Raw genomic sequence first — 24021 nt, forward strand, 5'->3', positions numbered from 1 at the left:
TAAATACTTTTTAGTTTTTTTTAATCCATCTGGTGTTCCTTCTCTAAATATTAGCATATAAAAATATCTTTGTATTTCCCTCCACATCCTTTCCTTTCTTATGACTTATTCATCATTATGATTAATATCCATTGGTGAATGTCGTAATGTCGTAGTTTAAGAATGATTAAAAAAAAAAAAGTAATTATCACTAACCGTTCTGCCTACTGAAGTCTCTGGCTGGAGAGACGGGGGAAGCACTTAAAAAAAAAAAACTCTGCTTTTAATGGAACACTTTTATCTTGAAGTCTACTCTTCCAAAAGAAACAACCATTATTATAATAATAATTATAGATTTAATATACAAAGTATATATTAATAGTAATATATAATAATAATAATTTTAACGTGCTTCCTATGCCTCTCTAAGATGCCAAGAAAAAGAGTTTAACACAATTTGGGATGAAGCTGGTGCTTCACCTTCCACCAACGTTCCCGCCGCGCTGCTAGATTCTTCCTGCGGTCTGTTGACCGACTCTTGCAAGGCTGCTCCGGTGAGGTGGGCAATTGCATCTCGCTGGCGTTCTGGACCTGAGACTCGCTCCGTTTGGTGCCCCCTCCTGCACCTTCCAGATCTTGGGAGAAGCACGGAAATCTCTGTCACTGCTTCTGGTCCCCGGGCGTAGTTGCTCAGCCGCCGCTCCCGGGCTCCGGGTCTCTGCGGCTCCCCAGCGCAGGTGCCGCGAGCTGGCGGGGCGCTCGGGAGCTAAGGCAGCCCCGCCTGCGCACGGTGATGCCGGGATTGGGGGCGGGAGCGTTGCCTCCGTCTCCGCGCGCTCGCTCGCTCCCGCCCTCCTCCCCGCCCCAAGTCCTCTCCTGCCTCAGCCTTGCAGGCTCCGCACTGCAGATCTCTGCCGGCCGCCCCGCGCTTGGCGGCTCCCGCGGTGCTCCGCAGGATCCCTTGACCGCCGAGCACTCTTGCTGCTTTCGAGAGACCCTCGACTAACCGGTCTGGCCGAGCCCCACGCGCGCGAAGCCGCTCCCCCGGCGGGACAGCGAGGACCCAGGCGGACGGCGGCCGCACGGGAGCCCAGGGCGCTCTCGGATGCGGCAGGACAAGCTGACCGGCTCCCTTAGGCGCGGAGGGAGATGCCTGAAGCGGCAGGGCGGCGGCGGCGGCAGTGGCGGCGGCGGCGGCGTGGGCACCATCCTGAGCAATGTGCTCAAGAAGCGCAGCTGCATTTCCCGGACCGCGCCCCGGCTGCTCTGCACCCTGGAGCCGGGTGAGGACCCGGGGCGGCAGATGGGGCACTGGAAAGTAGCTTGGCGACCCCGGAGCTGGTGCCTCTGCCTCAGCCGAACTCCGCGTAGGCCGGGGAACACCCGCCGGCCGCCCGGTGCTGGGTACTGCGGCTGGGCGCAGGCGGGGCTGGGTCGGCCTGGGAGGGAAGAGCGCGGACCGAGGCCTGGGCGGGGGTAGCGGCCTCCCACGGCGCGGAGGACCGGCTGCTGCCGCCGGCTGCCCGCGCGCCCCCATCCCACGGCCTGCGTGCGGTCCAGCCCTGCTTGTGCCGGGAGCTGCTGGCGAGCGATGCGCTCGGTCTTCTCCGAGTGGTGGGAAAGTGTTGGCGGCTACCCGGGCTATCAGAGGCCGAGCAACCAGTTGTGCTTCGGACCCACAAGAAGCCACACCTTGAAAGAGGTGTGTGAGGCGGAGAAAGGCACAGGTCTGATGCTTGGCGTCAGAGGAGGAGGCAGTGACCGCGAAGGAAAAAATCGGGTGCATTTTCTTGAGGGTCCCTGCTTCGTGAGTGCCGGGATCGTCTCACCTGGAGCCTCTAATTTGTGTGTCCGGGTGGAGAGCGGGCAGGAAACACTCCTGCAAAGTAGAGGTTCTTTCTGTAGGTAAAGACTCAGAGTTCGCCTGGCTGTGCTAGGCTAGGCCCTTTCTGCGGTCAGCCTGTGTTTACACATCCCTGCTTCTCCAGGCTGCATAACTCCGCGCCTGCTCCACCACCCGGCATCCCTCCGCAGGGTTTTATGAGCCCGGCCCTGGCACGCGGGCCCCTGGGCATAAGGCTTTCTGGCTAGGGGTGGCCGCAGAGGGAGCCGGCTGTACTCGTACCCGTGCGTAGCGCACACTTGTCCTTCCAGGTGGGTTTGTCCTCCCCCAACCCCGCCCCATCCCGCCTCCCAGCGCCTTTGGAGACCTGCTGTCCTGAGGCTGCAGGGGAGAATCTGTCGAGGCACTGAGCCCCAAAGGGTGGAACACGTCGCTGCCTTTCCGAACCTCGTGGTTTCTTTGTTTTTCTCCCCAAGGAAGTGTCTAGTTGCAGAGACTGTAGTAGTTATTCACCGTCTTCCTTTAGCCTTAAAAAAAGAAACCTCCTTCCCACGTTAAAAGTGTTTTGTATTTCTGAATCCGGAACAGCCAGTGATTACCAGATGAAACATAAACTTTCTCCCCCTCCCTTATTCAATTAGAAGAAAAGAGGTGGAAATGACCTGATTTCAGCTTTTGCCTGCAGGCAGCGAATGATCAATTCCAGTTAAATCCTGTGACTCATTTTTGATAGAAAATAGTTGTGATTTTGTCTAACCCCAGCCAGGTTTCAGCTCGGCAAGGCGATCGGCATCGTGCCCAGCAGGTACTTCTGAAAAAGGCAAGGGAGCATATTCGGTCATACATGCAAGGAATCCGAGGCTTTTAGGTCGGTTGAAATAGGAGCGTGGGACCGAATTTCCTGGTCTTTGTTATAATAAAGCAAACGTCATGACTATACGCTCCTCCATTCAGCACCCTGTGTCTGGACAGCAACCTCACAAAGAGGTCCGTTTTATCGTGTCTTAAATCATGCGCGCCAGCTGGAGGCACTCTTGTGGTCTTTGTATCATTGCGCTGCACTGAGGCAGGACTTAATTTAAACCATCTCAGAGAATTGGAAATCCGTCGGGGTACTTAATGTACCTTCGAAGAAGAAAATCTTACCTATCTAGGCAGAGTATGGTTTTGGCCCTGAAGCTCTGAAGAGAATTATCAGGGCATTGATTGGATGCCTGGTATTCTGTATCACACACAGCTTGACTTTAGAAATCTAGGACCCAACTCATGTGTACACAGTATTCTTCTAGGACTCCAAGAAGGACATCTTCATACTGTCACGGGCTTGGGCAAGTCAGACACATCTCTTTTCAGCTTCTTGACTCCATATATTTTTTTTTTTTTTTTTGTGGAGCTTTTTTTTTTTTTTTTTAAACATCTTTATTGAAGTATAATTGCCTTACAATGGTGTGTTAGCTTCTGCTTTATAACAAAGTTAATCAATTATACATATACAATATGTTCCCATATCTCTTCCCTCTTGCATCTCCCTCCCTCCCACCCTCCCCATCCCACCCCTCTAGGTGGTCACAAAGCACCGAGCTGATCTCCCTGTGCTATGTGGCTGCTTCCCACTAGCTATCTATTTTACATTTGGTAGTGTATATATGTCCATGACACTCTCTCACCCTGTCACATCTCACCCCACCCCCTCCCCATATCCTCAAGTCCATTCTCTAGTAGGTCTGTGTCTTTATTCCCGTCTTGCCACTAGGTTCTTCATGGCTTTTTTTTCCCTTAGATTCCGTATATATGTGTTAGCATACTGTATTTGTTTTTCTCTTTCTGACTTACTTCACTCTGTATGACAGACTCTAACTCCATCCACCTCATTACAAATACCTCCATTTCATTTCTTTTTATGGCTGAGTAATATTCCATTGTATATATGTGCCACATCTTCTTTATCCATTCATCTGTCGATGGACATTTAGGTTGCTTCCATGTCCTGGCTATTGTAAATAGAGCTGCAATGAACATTTTGGTACATGACTCTTTTTGACCTATGGTTTTCTCAGGGTATATGCCCAGTAGTGGGATTGCTGGGTCGTATGGTAGTTCTATTTGTAGTTTTTTAAGGAACCTCCATACTGTTCTCCATAGTGGCTGTATCAATTTACATTCCCACCAACAGTGCAAGAGAGTTCCCTTTCCTCCACAGCCTCTCCAGCATTTATTGTTTCTAGATTTTTTGATGATGGCTATTCTGACCGGTGTGAGATGATATCTCATTGTAGTTTTGATTTGCATTTCTCTAATGATTAATGATGTTGAGCATTCTTTCATGTGTCTATCCATATATGTTTTTTAAAAGACACCTGCATAGCACAGGGAGATCAGCTTGGTGCTTTGTGACCACCTAGAGGGGTGGGATAGGGAGGGAGGGTGGGATGGAGGGAGACGCAAGAGGGAAGAGATATGAGGATATATGTATATGTATAGCTGATTCACTTTGTTATGAAGCAGAAACTAACACACCATTGTAAAGCAGTTATACTCCAATAAAGATGTTAAAAAAAATTGTCATGGAATTTCACCTCAATAATAAAAAAGCCCAATGTGAATATAGCGTATAATCTTTATATATTCTCCTATTTATTTACTTCTATTCCATAGATTTGGGATTTGAGTCAAAGAAGTTTATCTAAAGTTGTAGATAACTTGGAATTAGAGTTCAGTTATATTTTTAGCTTGGAGTCTATAATTAAACGTATAAACTTACCTTTAATGAATAAGTCTATCATGACAGAATTTAAAAATACACGAAAATCGCTAAATAGTCTTGTTAAAGTGGATTATTCCACAAGTGGGAAGACAGTGACATTATTTTTATAACTTTTGATATTTCACTGACATTTCTTTAATAGACTTAGTCCATGCAAGTGTCCTAGAAAACAAATTCTGTAAGTAGAGAATTCTCTTCCTAAGTTTCATAAATATTAATTATACTGTGCTAAGTGATTTACAGTTAATTATTGCAACAACTAACTGAGATAGATGTTATCCTCATTTTAAGGATAAAGAATTAAGACTGAGACAGGTTAAATAATTTGTTTGACTCTAGGAACCAAAGGTGAATTAAAGTGTGCATGACTCCAAGCCTGTGGTGTCATTTTTTTGTTTTTGCACTACTCCAGACAGCGGTGGAACCACCATTCTATGTGATAGGCTTCATTCTACTACCATAGGACATTTTTCTATCTTAATAATCAGTATTCTTTTTCTTTTAACAAAATTGACTACGATTTAGTAAAAATAAATGTTTTAAAAATTTTATGATGACTCAGTAGAATCATGTTAATTTTTACTTTTATTTTATTTTTTTTAAAGTTAAGATTCTTTTTATTTATTTATTTATTTATTTATTATTTATTTATTTATTTATTTATTTATGGCTGTGTTGGGTCCCCGTTTCTGTGCGAGGGCTTTCTCCAGCTGTGGCAAGCGGGGGCCACTCTTCATCGCGGTGCGCGGGCCTCTCACTATTGCGGCACAGGCTCCAGATACGCAGGCTCAGTAATTGTGGCTCACGGGCCTAGTTGCTCCGCGGCATGTGGGATCTTCCCAGACCAGGGCTTGAACCCGTGTCCCCTGCATTGGCAGGCAGACTCTCAACCACTGCGCCGCCAGGGAAGCCCCCTCTTTTTTTTTTTTAAATTTATTTCTTTATTTATTTTTGGGTGTGTTGGGTCTTCGTTTCTGCGCGAGGGCTTTCTCCAGTTGCGGCAAGCGGGGGCCACTCTTCATCGCGGTGCGCGGGCCTCTCACCATTGCGGCCTCTCTCGTTGCGGAGCACAGGCTCCAGATGCGCTGGCTCAGCAATTGTGGCTCACGGGCCCAGTCGCTCCGCGGCATGTGGGATCTTCCCAGACCAGGGCTCGAACCCGTGTCCCCTGCATTGGCAGGCGGACTCTCAACCACAGTGCCACCAGGGAAGACCTACTTTTATTTTTGATGTGACATATTTTTTCCCCAAATAACAGTTATTTATGTATTTTTCTTTTAGGAGTTGACACAAAGTTGAAGTTCACCCTTGAGCCATCTTTAGGTCAAAATGGTTTTCAGCAGGTAATTTTATTTTTGGTTTTGAAAATACCTTTATTTTGGGGTACCTACAGGATACACTGAGGTATATTCTCAAAGTGGGAAAATTAACATGTGCTTGGATATGCCTAAGAAGATGAGTCAGTTTTAAAAATTACAGATAAAATAACTTGTGAAGCTATAAGTGACTTGGATTTATACTTGCAGTGAAAAATTTTGCACTTTCTTTTAATGGTTCAAGTATGAAAAAAAATTTAAAAACCAAATGCTGTTATTCCGAATCTGTAATACATGTTTTGATTTCAGAGTTCCCAGCCTTTGTGTGTGTACTGCAGTTGGATCACGGGTGTGTTAAGGGTACCTAAGTGGGGGACCTTGGGGCAGTCACAGCCCTTAGACCAGTCATATCTGGCTGAAAGAAGCTCTGAATGTTTACCCCTGTGTTCTGTATAAATTTTATCATGGTCTACGAACGTCAAGAAGGGGACAAGTTGAAAAGTGCTTAACCAGGTCAATATTATCACTTTGACAGCGTTTCTTCTTTGTTTCTAGTGGTATGATGCGCTCAAAGCAGTTGCCAGACTATCAACAGGAATACCAAAGGAATGGAGGAGAAAGGTGAGGAGGATTTGTATGGCTAAAATACAAAAGGACCATCACTTTGTCCCTCTTTAAAGTGTCTGGAATGTCAAAAAGGATATTCTAGATTTAGTAATTTGAAATCTGTCTCTCTTCATTATTCATTAATTCAGTAAGTATTTAATGATTATCTATTCTATGCCAGGTACTGTTCTGCCGGGTACTGGGGATACAGCAGTGGAAAAAAAAAAAAACAGCAGGCCAAAATTTTTGTCCTCATGGAGTTTACAATGCATATAATATAAAGTATTTCAGATGATGCTGAGTGCCATGCATAAAAATAAAGCAGAGAAAGGAATAAGGAGAGAGGGGAATGGAGGTAAGGAGGTAGCATTTTAAATGGCAAGGTGACATTTGAATAGGGCCCTTAAAGAGGTGAGCCATTGGCCACGTAGCTACCTGGTGGGAGAGTACTCCAAACAGGAAGCACCCTCAGGTGAGAGCATCACTGAGGAGTATGCAAGCAAAAGCAAGAGGCCAGGGTGGCTGAAGCACAGTGAATAAAAGGGAAAGCAATGGGGGGAGGGTCATAGAGGTAATGTGATGACCTTAGGGGAATGGCAGATCATATAGGACCTTACAGGTCATAGTAGGTCTTCTGCCCAGTGTGAGATGAGAAGCATTGGGAAGTTTTGAGGAGAATAACATATGACTTATATTTTAAATGGACCACTCTGGCTACTAACTTGAGAATATGAAGGACAAGGGCAGCAGCGGGGAGACCAGTAGGAGGCTTGAGATAATTCAGGCAAGAGGTGGTTCAGGGTTGTGGTAGTGGAGATGGAGAGAAGGGGTCAGATTCTAGATATATTTTGAAGGCTGAGTTGACTTGAATTCCTACTGGATTGAATAAAAAGTGTAAGAGGGATAGCAATGACTTCAAGATTGACCTGAGCTACTGGAAGGGTAGAGTTACTGCTTTCCCAGAGAGGGGACAAGCAGGTGTGTGTGTTTGTGTGTATGTCTGTATAGTTGGGGTGGCGGTGGATTAGACAGTTGGTTTTGGATATGTTAAGGTTGAGATGCCTATTAGATGTTTAAGTTGAAGATGTCAAGTGAGCTTTTTTTTTTTTTAACATCTTTATTGGAGTATAATTGCTTTACAATGGTGTGTTAGTTTCTGCTTTATAACAAAGTGAATCAGTTATACATATACATATGTTCCCATATCTCTTCCCTCTTGCATCTCCCTCCCTCAAGTGAGCATTTTGACATATGATCCTGATGCTTAAGAGAGAAGTATGGCTGGAGATATTAATCAGTGTTATTCCTGCTAAATTATGTTCAAATACCAAAACTTGAATTGCCATCTTATTAATTCATAAACATAGTCTTTTTTTCCTTTTTTAAAAAATTTTATTGAAGTATAGTTGATTTACAATGTTGTGTTAATTTCTGCTGTACAGCAGAGGGATTCAGTTATACATATATATACATTCTTTTTCATATTCTTTTCCATTATGCTTTATCACAGAATATTGAATATAGTTCCCTGTGCTATACAGTAGGACCTTGTTGTTTATCCATTCTGTATATAATAGCTTGCATCTACTAATCCCAAACTCCTAATCTATCCTTCCCCCACCCCCTTCCTTTTTGACAACCACAATTCCCATTCCTTTTTTTAAATTTAATTTTTATTATATATTGGGGTATAGTTGATTTACAATGCTGTGTTAGCTTCAGGTGTACAGCAAAGGGATTCAGTTATACATATACATATAGCCATTCTATTTCAGATTCTCTTCCCATATAGATCACCACAGAATATTGAGTAGAGTTCCTTGTGCTATACAGTAGGTCCTTATTGATTATCTATTTTATATATAGTAGTGTGTATATGTTAATCCCAAACTCCTAATTTATCTCCCCACCCCACATTTCCCCTTTGGTAACCGTAAGTTTGTTTTCGAAGTCTGTGAGTCTCTTTCTGTTTTGTAAATAAGTTCATTTGTATTATAAACCAGGTCTTAATACTCCCAGAATTTGAACATTTTGGTTCCTCAAAATGCACATTAGAAATGGCATTATGAAACAGCTTTTCCAGATAAGGTAATGAAAGGAGTAAAAATATCCAGTGATTCCTTTAAAAAAGTTATTCATTATAGGAACCCATCTGCCAGTTTTTTGTGTGTGTGAGAGAAGGATGATTTAAAGGCAGAGGCCACTTTATGGTAAAAACAGGCCCATTCTCCACGGATGACCAGGGAGCTCTTGCCCAAGCATAGAGCGCCATCCAGAGCCAAGTATAACAAGCTCATAAGCTAATTTAGCTATTCCAATGAACTGAAATAAAATTTGAAACGTTTTTATTTTCTTAACAATATCCCTAATGGCTGGATCATTGCTTGGTACATAGTAGGAACTCAACAAATATTAATTGAAAGAATAAATGAAAGCCCCTAATTGGTACAGTTTAGTACAGCAAACTTTTCAGTGAGATTCTTAGAGATTTCTACATGTAGGCTATATCTGTTCTAGTAACAGCTCTCATTTTCTTATTGGATGCAATCATTATTTCCTGATAAAGAAAGATGAAGTTATGTATTTTACTTTAGCATTCTTTTTTATTAATATTTTAGGTTTGGTTGACCTTGGCAGACCATTATTTGCACAGTATAGCCATTGATTGGGACAAAACCATGCGCTTCACTTTCAATGAGAGGAGTAATCCTGATGATGACTCGATGGGAATTCAGATAGTCAAGGTAATGCCCCTAAGTTTGGCTTATTGTCCTAACTTAGAAGAAAGATTCTAAGAGCCAGATATTTCCTGGACAGAGGATCAAGCCTTATGGATTGAATGTCCGTGTATTTCCTGCTTCCTAATTTCATTAGTTAACAGCTTTTTAATGGGGAACTTGATGATGCCTTGTCCTCATAAATTTGTGTGTTGCTAGTAAGAAGAAAACGTTTCCATTCGTATTCAACGTATTTATTTTGCTCACATGATAGGAAATTGAAATTCCTTTTTTCTTTAGCATGGGTCAGTGCTTTTAACTGGATTTTAATGTAAAAGTCACTGAGAAATTTAAAGTTAAATCTATTTCATATTAGAATAATTGGGCACTTATTAGGATTTTGATAATTTCTTAACTGTCATTTTATGAAGATAGTTAGATTGACTGATGGGTTTACTTTAAACCAGATGGTCAAATGCTCAAGCCAGCTGTGGTTCACCTACCTGGATTATTACAGTTGATTAGAGCCTGGCACTGAAAGCCAAGGATGCTGATTTGATTTAATCCCATTATTATTCTCTTACATAAGCCTCTAGCACATGCTTTTTATTTTATATGAGTACATTACGTGTGATGCTAAACTGAGGTTTTAAAAGGAAAGTTGTTTCATCTAAATTTCGGTCACCAGAAGTTGGCTAATGTTTTGGCAGATTTGAAGATATTTTTTTCAGGAGGAGGTACTAACTGAAAGGAGCTATTTTCTCATCTAACTTGGTCTGTTTCAAGCATATAATATAAAAAAGGAACTTTTATATTGTATGCTTGAAAAGCCTTTGCATTATCCACATTTGAGCTGTGTATTTGGAATTTAGGTATATGTTTCCCAGAGATGAAGTATTCCATATTTGAAATATTTTCTTTCTATTTAAGTTGTGAATTAAGGCAATGCACATTTTGTAACAATCATGTTATTAAGAGAATTTTTTTTTCTCATTGAAATGAATGATATGTCAGTAAAATGACTTCAGCTCCTGAAAATCATAGTCTCTGTTTGGTAATTAAATTATAGATATTGCCCTCATTAAATTTTTTTTTTAAAATAAAGAATTTTATTTATTTATTTATTTATGGCTGTGTCGGGTCTTCGTTTCTGTGCGAGGGCTTTCTCTAATTGCGGCAAGTGGGGGCCACTCTTCATCGCAGTGCGCAGGCCTCTCACTATCGCGGCCTCTCTTATTGAGGAGCACAGGCTCCAGACGTGCAGGCTCAGTAATTGTGGCTCACGGGCTTAGTTGCTCCGCGGCATGTGGGATCTTCCCAGACCAGGGCGCGAACCTGTGTCCCCTGCATTGGCAGGCAGACTCTCAACCACTGCGCCACCAGGGAAGCCCCTGCCCTCATTAAATATTAAAGCACAGTAAATGTTTCTGCCTCTTTTATACAAATTTATAAAACAGCTTGGAGAGAATGATTTTTCTGTCTCTTTACAGTACCGGTTACATTTTTAAAAACATTAATTAATTAATTAATTTATGGCTGTGTTGGGTCTTCGTTTCTGTGCGAGGGCTTTCTCTAGTTGCGGCAAGTGGGGACCACTCTTCATCACGGTGCGCGGGCCTCTCACTATCAAGGCCTCTCTTGCTGCGGAGCATAGGCTCCAGACGCGCAGGCTCAGTAATTGTGGCACACAGGCCTAGTCGCTCCATGGCATGTGGGATCTTCCCAGACCAGGGCTTGAACCCGTGTCCCCTGCATTGGCAGGCAGATTCTCAACGACTGCACCGCCAGGGAAGCCCCTATATTTTTTTATTCTTTTCATTTTGCTCCTTAATACTATTTGGAGTTTTGATAGCTAAATATTATATAATTTTTTGTAGAAAGAAATAATGTTATCATCTATCATACAGGTGTTAAAATGACTTGTTTATTTGAGATGTATGATTAAAATAAACTGTCAATTTATTTGGAATTATAATGCAATATTAATTCTGAGTCCCTTTTTGTGTTAACTCTGGAAATACTTGTGGTAGAAAGTTTGCCTGACTGAAATTCCTGTTGAAAATGCCTCAGCATATTAGAAAACTAAAAAAAAAAAAAAAAGTTTTAGTCCATGTGTTTAAGTTGCATATACATTTTTGAAAACTAAAATCCATGTTGATAACTCTGACTCTACTTAATGCTGAGGCAGAGAAAAAGCTAAAGTTTTTTTTTTTTAGAGAGCTTAAGGAGGTATTTTAAAAAACGTTGTTTCCCTCTCATTTTAGGATCTTCACCGCACAGGCTGCAGTTCTTACTGTGGCCAGGAGGCTGAGCAGGACAGGGTTGTGTTGAAGCGGGTTCTGCTGGCCTACGCCCGATGGAACAAGAATGTCGGGTATTGCCAAGGCTTTAACATCCTGGCTGCACTAATTCTGGAAGTGGTGGAAGGCAACGAAGGCGATGCTCTGAAAGTGAGTATCAGGCTCTGAAGACGGCAACTAAAATTCTTCAGAGAGGGAAATACTGGAGCTATAATTTCTCTTCCCTGGTGCTCCACCTCCTTCCAGGGTACTGACTACACCTTTCTTATTATCCATGATACCATTTCTCCCAGGTTAAAGCCTAGTCACATGACAGACTTATGCAGCTGCCAAATTTGAGGAGAATGATTATGTTTTTAGTCTCACTTATGAGACATCATATTTTTTTTAATTGTATTTTATTTTATTTTATTCTTTTAACATCTTTATTGGAGTCTAATTGCTTTACAATGGTGTGTTAGTTTCTGCTGTATAACAAAGTAAATCAGCTATACATATACATATATCCCCATATCTCCTCCCTCTTGCATCTCCCTCCCACCCTCCCTATCCCACCCCTCTAGGTGGTCACAGAGCACCGAGCTGATCTCCCTGTGCTATGCGGCTGCTTCCCACTAGCTATCTGTTTTACATTTGGTAGTGTATATATGTCCATGCCACTCTCTCACTTTGTCCCACCTCACCCTTCCCCCTCCCCGTGTCCTCAAGTCCATTCTCTATGTCTGCGTCTTTATTCCTTTCCTGCCCCTAGGTTCTTCAGAACCATTTTTTTTTAGATTCCATATATATGTGTTAGCATACGGTATTTGTTTTTCTCTTTCTGACTTACTTCACTCTGTATGACAGAGTCTAGGTCCATCCACCTCACTACAAATAACTCAATTTCATTTCTTTTTAGAGACATCATATTTAAAGCAAGCTAAATACTAACTGTATTGATTATCCAGTGATGCATAACAAATTAATTGCTTCAAACAGCCAACGTGTATTACCTCACAGTTTCTTTGAGTCAGGAATCTGGGTGCAGCTTAGCTGGCTCAGAGTCACATCATTGTGGCATTCAAACTCTCAGCTGGGGCTTTAGTCTCATCTGAAGGCTCGATTGAGTAGGGAGAGCATGCACTTTCAAGTTCATTCATGTGGTTGTTGGTAGGATTTCATTCATCATAGATTGTTGGACTGAGAGCCTCAGTTTTTCTGCTGGCTGTTGTTCTTTGCTATGTGGGCCTCTCCATTGTACAACGTGGTGGCTGGCGTCCCTCAGAGTGAACGAGAGAGTAAAAGAGAATGAGCAAGTCAGAAGAGATTACATTACAGATCTGTAGCCTAATATCAGAGGTGACATTCCATCATTTTTGTGATCTTTTTTTTTTTTAACATCTTTATTGGAGTATAATTGCTTTACAATGGTGTGTTAGTTTCTGCTTTATAACAAAGTGAATCGGCTATACATATGCATATATCCCCATATCTCCTCCCTCTTGCGTCTCCCTCCCACCCACATTTTATTTATTTATTTATTTATAAATTTATTTATTTATTTATTTTGGCTGTGTTGGTTTTTTTCTTTTTAACATTTTTATAGGAGTATAATTGCTTTACAATGGTGTGTTAGTTCCTGCTTTATAACAAAGTGAATCAGTTATACATATACATATAGCCCCATATCTCTTCCCTCTTGTGTCTCCCTCCCTCCCACCCTCCCTATCCCACCCTTCTAGCTGGTCACAAAGCACTGAGCTGATCTCCCTGTGCTATGCGACTGCTTCCCACTAGCGATCTATTTTACATTTGGTAGTGTATATATGTCCATATATACACTACCACCCTCTCACTTTGTCCCAGCATACTCTTCCCCCTCCCCATGTCCTCAAGTCCATTCTCTAGTAGGCCTGCGTCTTTATTCCCATCTTGCCCCTAGGTTCTTCATGACCATTTTATTTTGTTGTTGTTTTTTTTAGATTCCATATATATGGGTTATTTGTTTTTCTCTTTCTGACTTACTTCACTCTGTATGACAGAGTCTAGGTCCATCCACCTCACTACAAATAACTCAATTTCGTTTCTTTTTATGGCTGAGTAATATTCCATTGTATATATGTGCCACATAATTATCCATTCATCTGCTGATGGACACTTAGGTTGCTTCCAAGTCCTGGCTATTGTAAATAGAGCTGCAATGAACATTGTGGTACATGACTCTTTTTGAATTATGGTTTTCTCAGGGTATATGCCCAGTAATGGGATTGCTGGGTCATATGGTAGTTCTATTTTTAGTTTTTTAAGGAGCCTCCACACTGTTCTCCATAGTGGCTGTATCAATTTACATTCCCACCAACAGTGCAAGAGGGTTCCCTTTTCTCCACTAGTTGCTTGTAGTAATCTCTCATGATCCTTTGTATTTCTGCAGTGTCAGTTGTTACCTCTCCTTTTTCATTTCTAACTGTATTGATTTGAGTCTTCTCCCTTTTTTTCTTGATGAGTCTGGCTAATGGTTTATCAATTTTGTTTATCTTCTCAAAGAACCAGCCTTTAGTTTTATTGATGTTTGCTATCGTTTCCTTCATTTCTTTTTCATTTATTTCTGATCTGATCTTTATGATTTCTTTCCTTCTGCTAACTTTGAGGTTTTTTTTGTTCTTCTTTCTCTAATTGCTTTAGGTGTAAGGTTAGGTTGTTTATTTGAGATGTTTCTTGTTTCTTAAGGTAGGATTGTATTGCTATAAACTTCCCTCTTAGAACTGCTTTTGCTGCATCCCATAGGTTTTGGGTCGTTGTGTTTTCATTGTCATTTGTTTCTAGGTGTTTTTGATTTCCTCTTTGATTTCTTCAGTGATCTCTTGGTTATTAAGTAGTGTATTGTTTAGCCTCCATGTGTTTGTATTTTTTTACAGATTTTTTCCTGTAATTGATATCTAGTCTCATAGTGTTGTGGTCAGAAAAGATGCTTGATACGATTTCAATTTTCTTAAATTTACCAAGGCTTGATTTGTGACCCAAGATATGACCTATCCTGGAGAATGTTCCATGAGCACTTGAGAAGAAAGGGTATTCTGTTGTTTTTGGATGGAATGTCCTATAAATATCAGTTAAGTTCATCTTGTTTAATGTATCATTTGAAGCTTGTGTTTCCTTATTTATTTTCATTTTGGATGATCTGTCCATTGGTGAAAGTGGGGTGTTAAAGTCCCCTACTGTGATTGTGTTACTGTTGATTTCCCCTTTTATGGCTGTTAGTATATGTTTTATTTATTAGAAGCCAGTCACTAGGTCCAGCTCATATTCAAGGGGAAGGGCATATACAAGGGTGTGACGACCATGAGGTGTAGATCCTGAGAGGTCACGCTGTAAACTGCCTTATTTGTTATGCTTAATTCTGGTTGGATCTTGTTAATAGGTTGCTTTCACATCTGGGGCAAGGTATGAATGAGGTAGGCTGAGAGTGAATGTCTGTGATGGAAGGTGTTTGCGTGGAGAAAGGTTATGAAAGTGAATTATGTTTCTTATCTTTTAATCTTTGATGTCTAGGGCCTTTTTTTAGTAAAAAAATTCTGGAAACACTTTGACATGGTTCGCTAGCAAGTTAAACTTATAGGTCTGAATATGACTCAGTGAGTCACCACAAATAGTCTTTATGAGAAATGAAGCATTTCAGATGTAGAGGATGGCCACTGCCTTATTTGCTTGGCGTAGTATGGGGTTGCTTATTCATATTTGAACCCTGAAGCTGTTTTTGATTGCAGTGTTGTGTGATGGATGGGATGAATACTTAGTCTTTGTATTCAAGATCGCCCCCTCCTCCCAATTCTGTGTTTGATTGCGGCAAATAACTTAGTCATATTCTCAATCACTCACTTAATGTCATATGGAAAAATAAACACATTTTCCTCCTGGTTTTATATACATCGTGGTGGAATTAATTATAAATCCAGCATGACATGATCTAAATCTGTATTCACCCTCTCGATTTTTCCATTCATGTATTTAAGGAAACAGCTTTGAAGGTACTTGTTCATCAAATAGGCAGGGGTGAAGGGGAGGAGGCAGTGACAAATCAAATACGTGAGTTTAAAACATTTTTTATTAAGAAGCAATTTTGTTTATTCAGCCTATCAGCTTTAGTCAGTTTTTTTTTTCCGGTATAATTTGCATGACTATGGAATGAGAACTGTCCAGTTGAAATGTTGAAATAAATAATTCGGGTTAGAGAGTGGGGTGAAGAGGTTTGAGGAAGGGGATATAAATGCGAATCAAATCACAAAATCTCAGTGATATTTGAGAAACCAAAAATTCACATAAAAAGATGGATTATTCAAAGCTGAGAAACTGAATATTTATATTTCTGCCTCTAAGAAAATGAACTCTGTGGAATGAAATGACATCATCATCATTTAGGAATCTTGTGGTTAGACATTTAATATGCAGAGGAAAGTTGGGTTTATGAAGACACTTCCGATGCTAAGGGAAATATTGGATGTCAGTGTTTTTCCAGCAGCTCTTTTGGCCTCTGCAAGTTGTAGTTATTTGGGAAATTAATAGTTTATCAGAGTAGGTAAACCATTTTCCCTGCTTTTTTGGCGTTTACTGTTTTTTCTTAGTAACTGTTTTTTTTTTTTAATTAATTAATTAATTTAATTTATTTATTTTTGTCTGCGGTGGGTCTTTGTTGCTGCACGCAGGCTTTCTCTAGTTGTGGCGAGCAGGGGCTGCTCTTCGTTGCGGTGTGTGGGCTTCTCATTGCGGTGGCTTCTCTTGTTGCGGAGCACGGGCTCTAGGCACGCGGGGTTCAGTAGTTGTGGCTCGCGAGCTCTAGAGCACAGGCTCAGTAGTTGTGGCACACGGGCTTCATTGCTCCGCGGCATGTGGGATCTTCCCGGACCAGGGCTCGAACCCATGTTCCCTGCATTGGCAGGTGGATTCTTAACCACTGCGCCACCAGGGAAGCCCAACTGTTTTGTTTTTAACTATTTGTTAAAAATTTGAAGCTTCCCCATTATTTTTTTAATACTTCATTTTTAAGAGCAGTTTTAGATTCATAGCAAAATTGAGAGGAAAGTACAGAGATTTTCCATATACCCCTTGGCGCCCCCCCTGCCCCCCCCCCCCCGCCACACGACAGCCTCCTCCATTATCAGTATCACTCACTAGAGGGGTACATTTGTTAAAATCAATGAACCTACATTGACACTTCATAATCACCTAAAGTCCACAGCTTACATTAGGGTTCACCCTTCGTGTTGTACATGCTACGGGTTTGGACAAATGTATAATGACACATAGTCATCATTAGAATGTCATAAGGGTATTTTCACTGCCATAAAAATGCTCTGTTTTCTTCATTCCCCGCACCCCCCCCCCCCACTAATCTTTTTACTACTTCCATAGTTTTGCCTTTTCCAGAATATCTTATCCTTGGAATCATACAGTATGCTGCCTCTTCAGATTGGCTTCTTTCATTTAGCAATATGCATTTATGGTCTCTCCATGTCTCTTCATGGCTTGATAGCTGAATTCTTTTTAGTAATGAATAATATTCCATTGTCTGGACCTACTGGAGGACATCTTGGTTGCTTCCAAGTTTTGGCAATTATGAATAAAGCTGCTATAAAAATCCACATGTAGGTTTTTGTGTGGACATAAATTTTCACCTCCTTTGAGTAAATACCAAGGAGTGCAATTGCTGGATTGTATGGTAGGAGTATGTTTAGTTTTGTAAAAAAAAAAAACTCATCAAACTGTCTTCCAAAGTGACTCTACCATTTTGCATTCCTACCAGCAAAGTCTGAGAGTTCTTGTTGCTCCACATCCTTGCCAGCATTTGGTATTGTCAGCATTCCAGATTTTGGCCATTGTAATAAGTGTGTAGTGGTATCTCACTGTTGTTTTAATTTGAATTTCTCTGATGACTATGATGTGGAACATCTTTTCATAGCTTATTTACCATCTGTATATCTTCTTTGGGTGTCTGTTAAGGTCTTTGGTCCATTTTTAAATCAGGTTGTTTGTTTTCTTATTGTTGAGTTTTAAGAATTGTTGTGTATTTTGGGTGACAGTCCTTTTTTCAGATCTGTCTTTTCAGGTATTTTCTCCCAGTCTGTGGCTTTTCTTCTAATCCTCTTGACAGTGTCTTTTACAGAGCAGAAGGTTTAAATTTTAATGAAGTCTAGCCTACCAAGTATTTCTTTCATGGATTGTGCCTTTGTTATTGTATCTAAAAAGTCATTTCCCTACTCAAGGTCATCTAGGCTCTGTTATCTCCTAGGAGTTTTACGGTATTGCGTTTTAGATCATAGGTCTATGATCCCTTTTGAGTTACTTTTTGTGGAGAGAGTAGGGTTGTTCCAGCGCCATTTGTTGAAGAGACTGTCTGTTCTATTGCCATTATGTATCCTATTTTTTTTTTAAAGATCTAATGTTTGGTCTTTGGAATACAGTAGTAGGTGAAGTAACATAGCTGACACAGTACATAGCTGGCTCTTATGTCTTATGTCAGATTTTGAGATGCGTTTGGACAGAGAATTTCATTGTGTCACAAGAATTACTGTGATAATCGAAATTCTTTTTCTTGTTTTCATGTAATTTTGAGGGATTGTAATCGCTTCATAAAAACTTATAAATTCATTTAAAAATCTTTCTTGGTATTATATAGCTTATTCTAGATGAAAAGTGCAGTAATAGACTGTTACCTTTAAATTTTGCCTTCAGATCCCATAAATCTTCTCCTTACCTGTAGAGTGCGAAGTCCCTGACAGTGCCCTCTGCTCTGCTGACAATCTGCTCTCCCCTTCGCTGGCCTGGGCCCTCCAGGACTTCCTCCCTCCACACAGGCTGAACGTACTGCTTTTACTGCTAAGCTCCTATTTCCAGGGTGATGCTGCATTTACCTGGTAAATTCTGACCCTGTGTAAGAAGGCTAAGGCGGTTCCCTGGGCCTGTTCACTCCTATAGTAAAGGCCGCGGGGGGCCTTCTTGAGAGTATGTCCCCAGTCTTACTGACTTAGTCAAAACTATGACCCTAGGGCTTCCCTGGTGGCACAGTGGTTAAGAATCCGCCTGCCAATGCAGGGGACATGGGTTTGAGCCCTGGTCTGGGAGGATCCCACATGCCACAGAGCAACTAAGCCTGTGCACCACAACTACTGAGCCTGCGCTCCAGAGCCCGTGAGCCACAACTACTGAGCCCGTGTGCCACAACTACTGAAGCCCGTGCACCTAGAGCCCGTGCTCCGCAACAAGAGAAGCCACCGCAATGAGAAGCCTGTGCATCTCAATGAACAGAAGCCCTTGCTTGCTGCAACTAGAGAAAGCCTGCGTGCAGCAGCGAAGACCCAACACAGCCAAAAATAAATAAATAAAATAAAATAAATAAATTTATAAAAAACAAAGCAAAACAACTATGACCCTAAAAGTAGAAGTTACAAGCCAAGGATGAGGGGAAAATGGGCCCTTGGCAGGTCTGGGAGAAAATTATTTTTTTTGGAAAATAGTGTTTTGTGATATGCTGAAAATCAAAATATGAGTATGAGACAGCTACTTCTCCACCAATGTATAGGACCCACTATGATTTTGTTCTTTTATTTTTAAAATTAATTTATTTATTTTTGGCTGCATTGGGTCTTCGTTGCTGCGCACAGGCTTTCTCTAGTTGCGGCGAGCAGAGGCTACTCCTTGTTGTGGTGCGCAGGCTTCTCATTGCAGTGGCTTCTCTTGTGGCGGAGCACGGGCTTTAGGTGGCGGGCTTCAGCAGCTGTGGCACACGGGCTCAGTAGTTGTGGCTCGCAGGCTCTAGAGCATAGGCTCAGTAGTTGTGGCACATGGGCTTAGTTGCTCCATGTCATGTGGGATCTTACTGGACCAGGGCTTGAACCTGTGTCCCCTGCATTGGCAGGCAGATTCTTAACCACTGCACCACCAGGGAAGTCCTATGATTTTGCTCTTAATTTTGCTTTTTCTGTGCTCTAGGGAAAGAGCAGGTCTTCTAAGGAGGAGGGCATAAACAGAGCATGCAAGCTGACGTATAGAACTCACGTGTGTTTTGCTGGGTCATTCTGGTGGTTCTTGACATCTTAGAAAAGATGCAGAAAAATCAGAAAAGTCAGAATGAACATAGTAATTTGAAGAGCATGAGACAATCTCATGAAAGAAATCCCTATTTAAAAGTACCATTTGCTCAAACAAAACCTTGTTGCACTCTCCCAGGAGAGGAAGTGGACAAAAAGCCGACATCAGTTGTCCGAATAACCCAGGTTGATGGTCAGTGAATCTTGAGACCGGCTGCAGTTGGGATGTTTCATGACAGGCCAGCTCTTGGTTTTCAGGTTAAGGTTGTAAAACTGTGCTGATATCAGGGAGCCGACATTGAGATTCCTGCCGGCTGCTGAGAAAGCACGTGCTCCGTGGCTTCTCAGAGGGAGGCTGAGGGTTTTATTTATCATCACAGCTACTTACAGGATGAACTCAGGTCTAGCGGCCCAGCTAGAAATTTTAGACATTGGCAGATGTGGGGTCTGAGGTACTTAGGCAATTATGCCTCCCGCTTCTTACCCGGGGGAAGAGGAGCCTTGAAAATCCAGAACATTTGGTTCTGACATATGTAAAGGATAGTGTGCTTTGGCTAACTGCATTTTATCTGTTTAAATATGTTCTGTTTAGGATATATTAGTATACCGGTTTTTATGAAGCAATCTTTTTTTTTTAATAGATTTATTTTGTTTATTTATTTATTTATTTATTTATTTATTTATTTATTTATTTATTTTGGCTGCGTTGGGTCTTCATTGCTGCGTGCAGGCCTTCTCTAGTTGCGGCTAGCAGAGGCTACTCTTAGTTGTGGTGCACAGGCTTCTCATTGCGATGGCTTCTCTTGTTGTGGAGCGCGGGCTCTAGGCGCGCAGGCTTCAGTAGTTGTGACACGTGGGCTTTAGTAGTTGTGGCTCACGGGCTCTAGAGCGCAGGCTCAGTTTTTGTGGTGCACAGGCTTGGTTGCCCCGTGGCCTATATGAAGCGATCTTATTCCTTTTTTTTTTTTTTTAATAAATTTATTTATTTTTGGCTGCGTTGGCTCTTTGTTGCTGTGTGCGGGTTTTTCTCTGGTTGAGGCGAGTGGGGGCTACTCTTCATTGGGGTGCGCGGGCTTCTCATTGCGGAGGCTTCTCTTGTTGCGGAGCACGGGCTCTAGGTGCGTGGGCTTCAGTAGTTGTGGCACGTGGGCTCAGTAGTTGTGGCTCACGGGCTCTAGAGCACAGGCTCAGTAGCTGTGGCACACGGGCTTAGTTGTTCTGCGGCATGTTGGATCTTCCCGGACCAGGGCTTGAACCGTGTCCCCTGCATTGGCAGGCGGATTCTTAACCACTGCGCCACCAGGGAAGTCCAACGATCTTATTCTTTATCTTTTTCTTCAGATTATGATTTACCTTATTGACAAGGTACTTCCTGAAAGCTATTTTGTCAACAATCTCCGGGCACTGTCTGTGGATATGGCCGTCTTCCGAGACCTCTTGAGACTGAAGCTCCCTGAATTATCTCAGCACCTGGATACTCTTCAGAAAACTGCAAACAAGGAAAGTGGAGGTAGTGATGATTCAATGCTATTTTACCTTTGAAAATAGTTTACTTCTCTGGTTCCACTGTATGTAAGTGCCTAAACCTTGAATGGAAATACGTATTTTCAGATATTTCTGTTGGTGAGAGTTTAATGCAATGAGATAGATTTCTAGAGAACAAAAACAAAACTAAAAACAAAACCAAGAACAAAAAACAGAGGGCCAAATGTTGAACCTCTAACTGGTTATGGTTAGGAACTCAGTCAAGACCCTAATACTTCACCAGTACCAGATCACCAAGTATATATTGTACTCTAGGTAAAGAAGGGTATCCGTGTCTTGCCATCTAGTTAAACTGCTTTAAGTTGGCACCAAAACTATAGGAGTTCTTTAAAACTGAGCTACAGGTACAACATAGCACAGACTGTGGTTTTGCCTCAACCATTGATGTTATGGAGAGTGGAATATGTATTTTCATAAAGTTGTAGGAGGTAAAAGCAGTCCTTTGGACTGAGCTCCTTTTATTCATTCATGCGAAGGGTATTTAGATTTACTGTTCTTGCTGGAGAAGGGCTCTTCTGGACCTCTGTTTAGAACCTGAGCCCTGCAGGAATGGACTGGGCTGAGTGGGGCAATGATGGAGACAGCTCTGCAAGCAGCTCTGAGTCTCCTCCATCTAGCCGGCTTCGTCCAGTTTCCCAAGTACCTGAGCTCGTAGCTGTCATTATACCCACTGCTTGCACTTCTCTGGCTGTGCTCAGGATACCAGAAATAGAATGGTCAGAAGTTTGCTATGCTTCCTTTAAGTGGTTGCCAGTTCCTGATCCATGCATTTAAATCTGGGAAAATACGAAAGGATTTTGAGGACCCTATCTATGATTAAAATACACTGGAAATTTTAGTGACACCTGAGCGTCTCTAAGAATTTTCTTCTAAGTCGTTTGAGCAATCTTACTTAATTCGGTTGTGCAGTATACTTGTGAACCGATGGGGATTTCATAAAGCTTCCAGAGAGACCAAACTTTTCTGTCCTGGAGTCAGACACACTTTTACTGGGCTCCATGTTTCCCCCAAATGCCCTGTACTTGCTTAAGTGGTGACCTCAGATTCTAGTCTCTGAACAAAGATATTCCTTTGTTCATAGGTAAGAAGCAAGAAAATGAGTGCAGGAGAACAGATCTTGTTTTGCTTGTACTTGGGTAAATGCACCTTCTGACTGTAATTTGGAGGGATAATTAGTCCAAATGTCTAAATTTTTATATTTCATTAAAATACACGCTTATGTGATCACAGGAAATCGGAGGGGACCCTTTTTTTAGTGAATCCAGAAACTTCAAAGTGAGGTGGATCCCAGGTCTTTAAAACTGGGTATAGTTTAGTTTAAAATATTGTAAAATTTCACTTTGCTTGATCTCCGAGTATTTTGGGATTTTCCAGCTTTATTTCTGTTACTGATTTCTGGTTTAATTCCATTGTGGTCTGAGAACTATGTATAAATCAAGAAGTAGACAAGTAACTGCTAATGAGCAATTTTATTTTTATCAGCAGCATTTGAATAAAGGTAGGCTTTAGGAGGTTTCGAAAATCAGCTTTTACTTTTGAGAGGTTAAAATCCTTCCTTTTTATCCTGTTTTCGGTAAGGAAAACATCCTCCTTAATTTTCAGCACCCCACAATAGGTAGAGCCAAATTAAATTTTAGGTTAAGATTTCTGAAATATCACGAAGAATCTGTGAAGTTCGTATTATTGAGATTTTTATTAAACACACCTATGTTCTTCCAAAAAAAAGGAAGGACAAAAGGAGGAAGGAACCAGAATTTAGAGATATAAAGAAATCAGTCAGGAAATAACATATTTGGGTGGACATGGGAGACTGAAAGAGGGTATTTTTACATCTTACAAGTTGTCGATTCTGGAGAGATGTAGAGTGTTTGTTTTATTTCAGGTGGATATGAGCCCCCACTTACGAACGTCTTCACGATGCAGTGGTTTCTGACTCTCTTCGCTACGTGCCTCCCTAACCATACGGTTTTAAAGATTTGGGATTCAGTCTTCTTTGAAGGTTCGGAAATCATCCTAAGGGTGTCGCTGGCTATCTGGGCAAAACTGGGAGAGTAAGTGATTTCCCACTGCTGTTCTTTTCTGTGGTGTTGAGGGCCTTACACCATTTGTGTGCTCTAACAAGTAAAGGATTGATATTTAGGTTTGAGGAGGAGAGAAAGTTGTGAACTGGGTGCAATTGCTTCTGCCTTCTGAACTCTCAGCTGGCTCTTCTGTGAATGTGGGGGGCAGAGAGAATCCATTTTACTGAAGGAGGCAAGCTGTTTCAGGCCTGTAGGTCTCCTCCTCCTCAGTGCTGGTGTCCTGCCTGGTCCAAGCTGTCGGCATCTTTCCTGACACTGGTTGGGGAGAGGGAAAGGGACTTAGGTGGAAGAGGAACAGGCAGATCTGGAGAGGACTGGGTAGGTTTGTTGGTTAAGACTGCAATTTGGCTTATGTTTGAATCTTTATAATTTATTTTGTGAGCTGTGATAAAATTAAATGAGATAATATGTATAAGGGTATCTAGCATGGTGCTTGGTACCTAGTCAACGGTAGAACTTATTTCATTTCATCAAGAGTTAATTCTATGTTGAAATCTGTTACTACTAAACAGATTTTACTTACATTCTTGTCTAGTAGCAGAGCTGAAAAAACTAGGGTATTTTCACCTATCTCTAATATATTATGACTAGTACATTAAAATTCTGCCTTTTGGGTAATGGAAGAGACATCAGGATGAAGTTGTTGCAGTTAACTGAAGATGCAGAGGATTTTTAAAAAAAATTTTTATTGGAGTATAATTGCTTCACAATGCTGTGTTAGTTTCTGTTGTACAATAAAGTGAATCAGCCATATGCATACATATATCTCCATATCCCCTCCCTCTTGAGCCTCCCTCCCACCCTCCCTAT

The 24021-nt window shown here is 41.6% G+C and overlaps 1 protein-coding gene across 4 annotated transcripts in view; it reads left to right on the forward strand.

Annotated features, from left to right (window-relative positions):
- The window catches only part of TBC1D30 (TBC1 domain family member 30), an 87437-nt gene that overhangs the window by 39151 nt on the left and 24265 nt on the right, over window positions 1–24021 (forward strand). For 2 of the 4 annotated variants that reach the window (XM_059936415.1, XM_059936417.1), the window contains exons 1-7: window positions 749–1262; window positions 5868–5929; window positions 6458–6523; window positions 9127–9252; window positions 11490–11675; window positions 20927–21095; window positions 23013–23181. In XM_059936415.1, coding sequence (XP_059792398.1) covers window positions 1085–1262; window positions 5868–5929; window positions 6458–6523; window positions 9127–9252; window positions 11490–11675; window positions 20927–21095; window positions 23013–23181 — 956 coding nt within the window. In that variant the 5' untranslated portion in view covers window positions 749–1084. Of the gene's footprint in view, window positions 1–748; window positions 1263–5867; window positions 5930–6457; window positions 6524–9126; window positions 9253–11489; window positions 11676–20926; window positions 21096–23012; window positions 23182–24021 lie in introns of those variants that run through there. The other 2 variants (XM_059936413.1, XM_059936414.1) reach the window with 1 other exon arrangement.

This window comes from Balaenoptera ricei, chromosome 10 (assembly GCF_028023285.1).
Source record: "Balaenoptera ricei isolate mBalRic1 chromosome 10, mBalRic1.hap2, whole genome shotgun sequence".
In the NCBI taxonomy this organism is placed as follows: domain Eukaryota; kingdom Metazoa; phylum Chordata; class Mammalia; order Artiodactyla; family Balaenopteridae; genus Balaenoptera; species Balaenoptera ricei.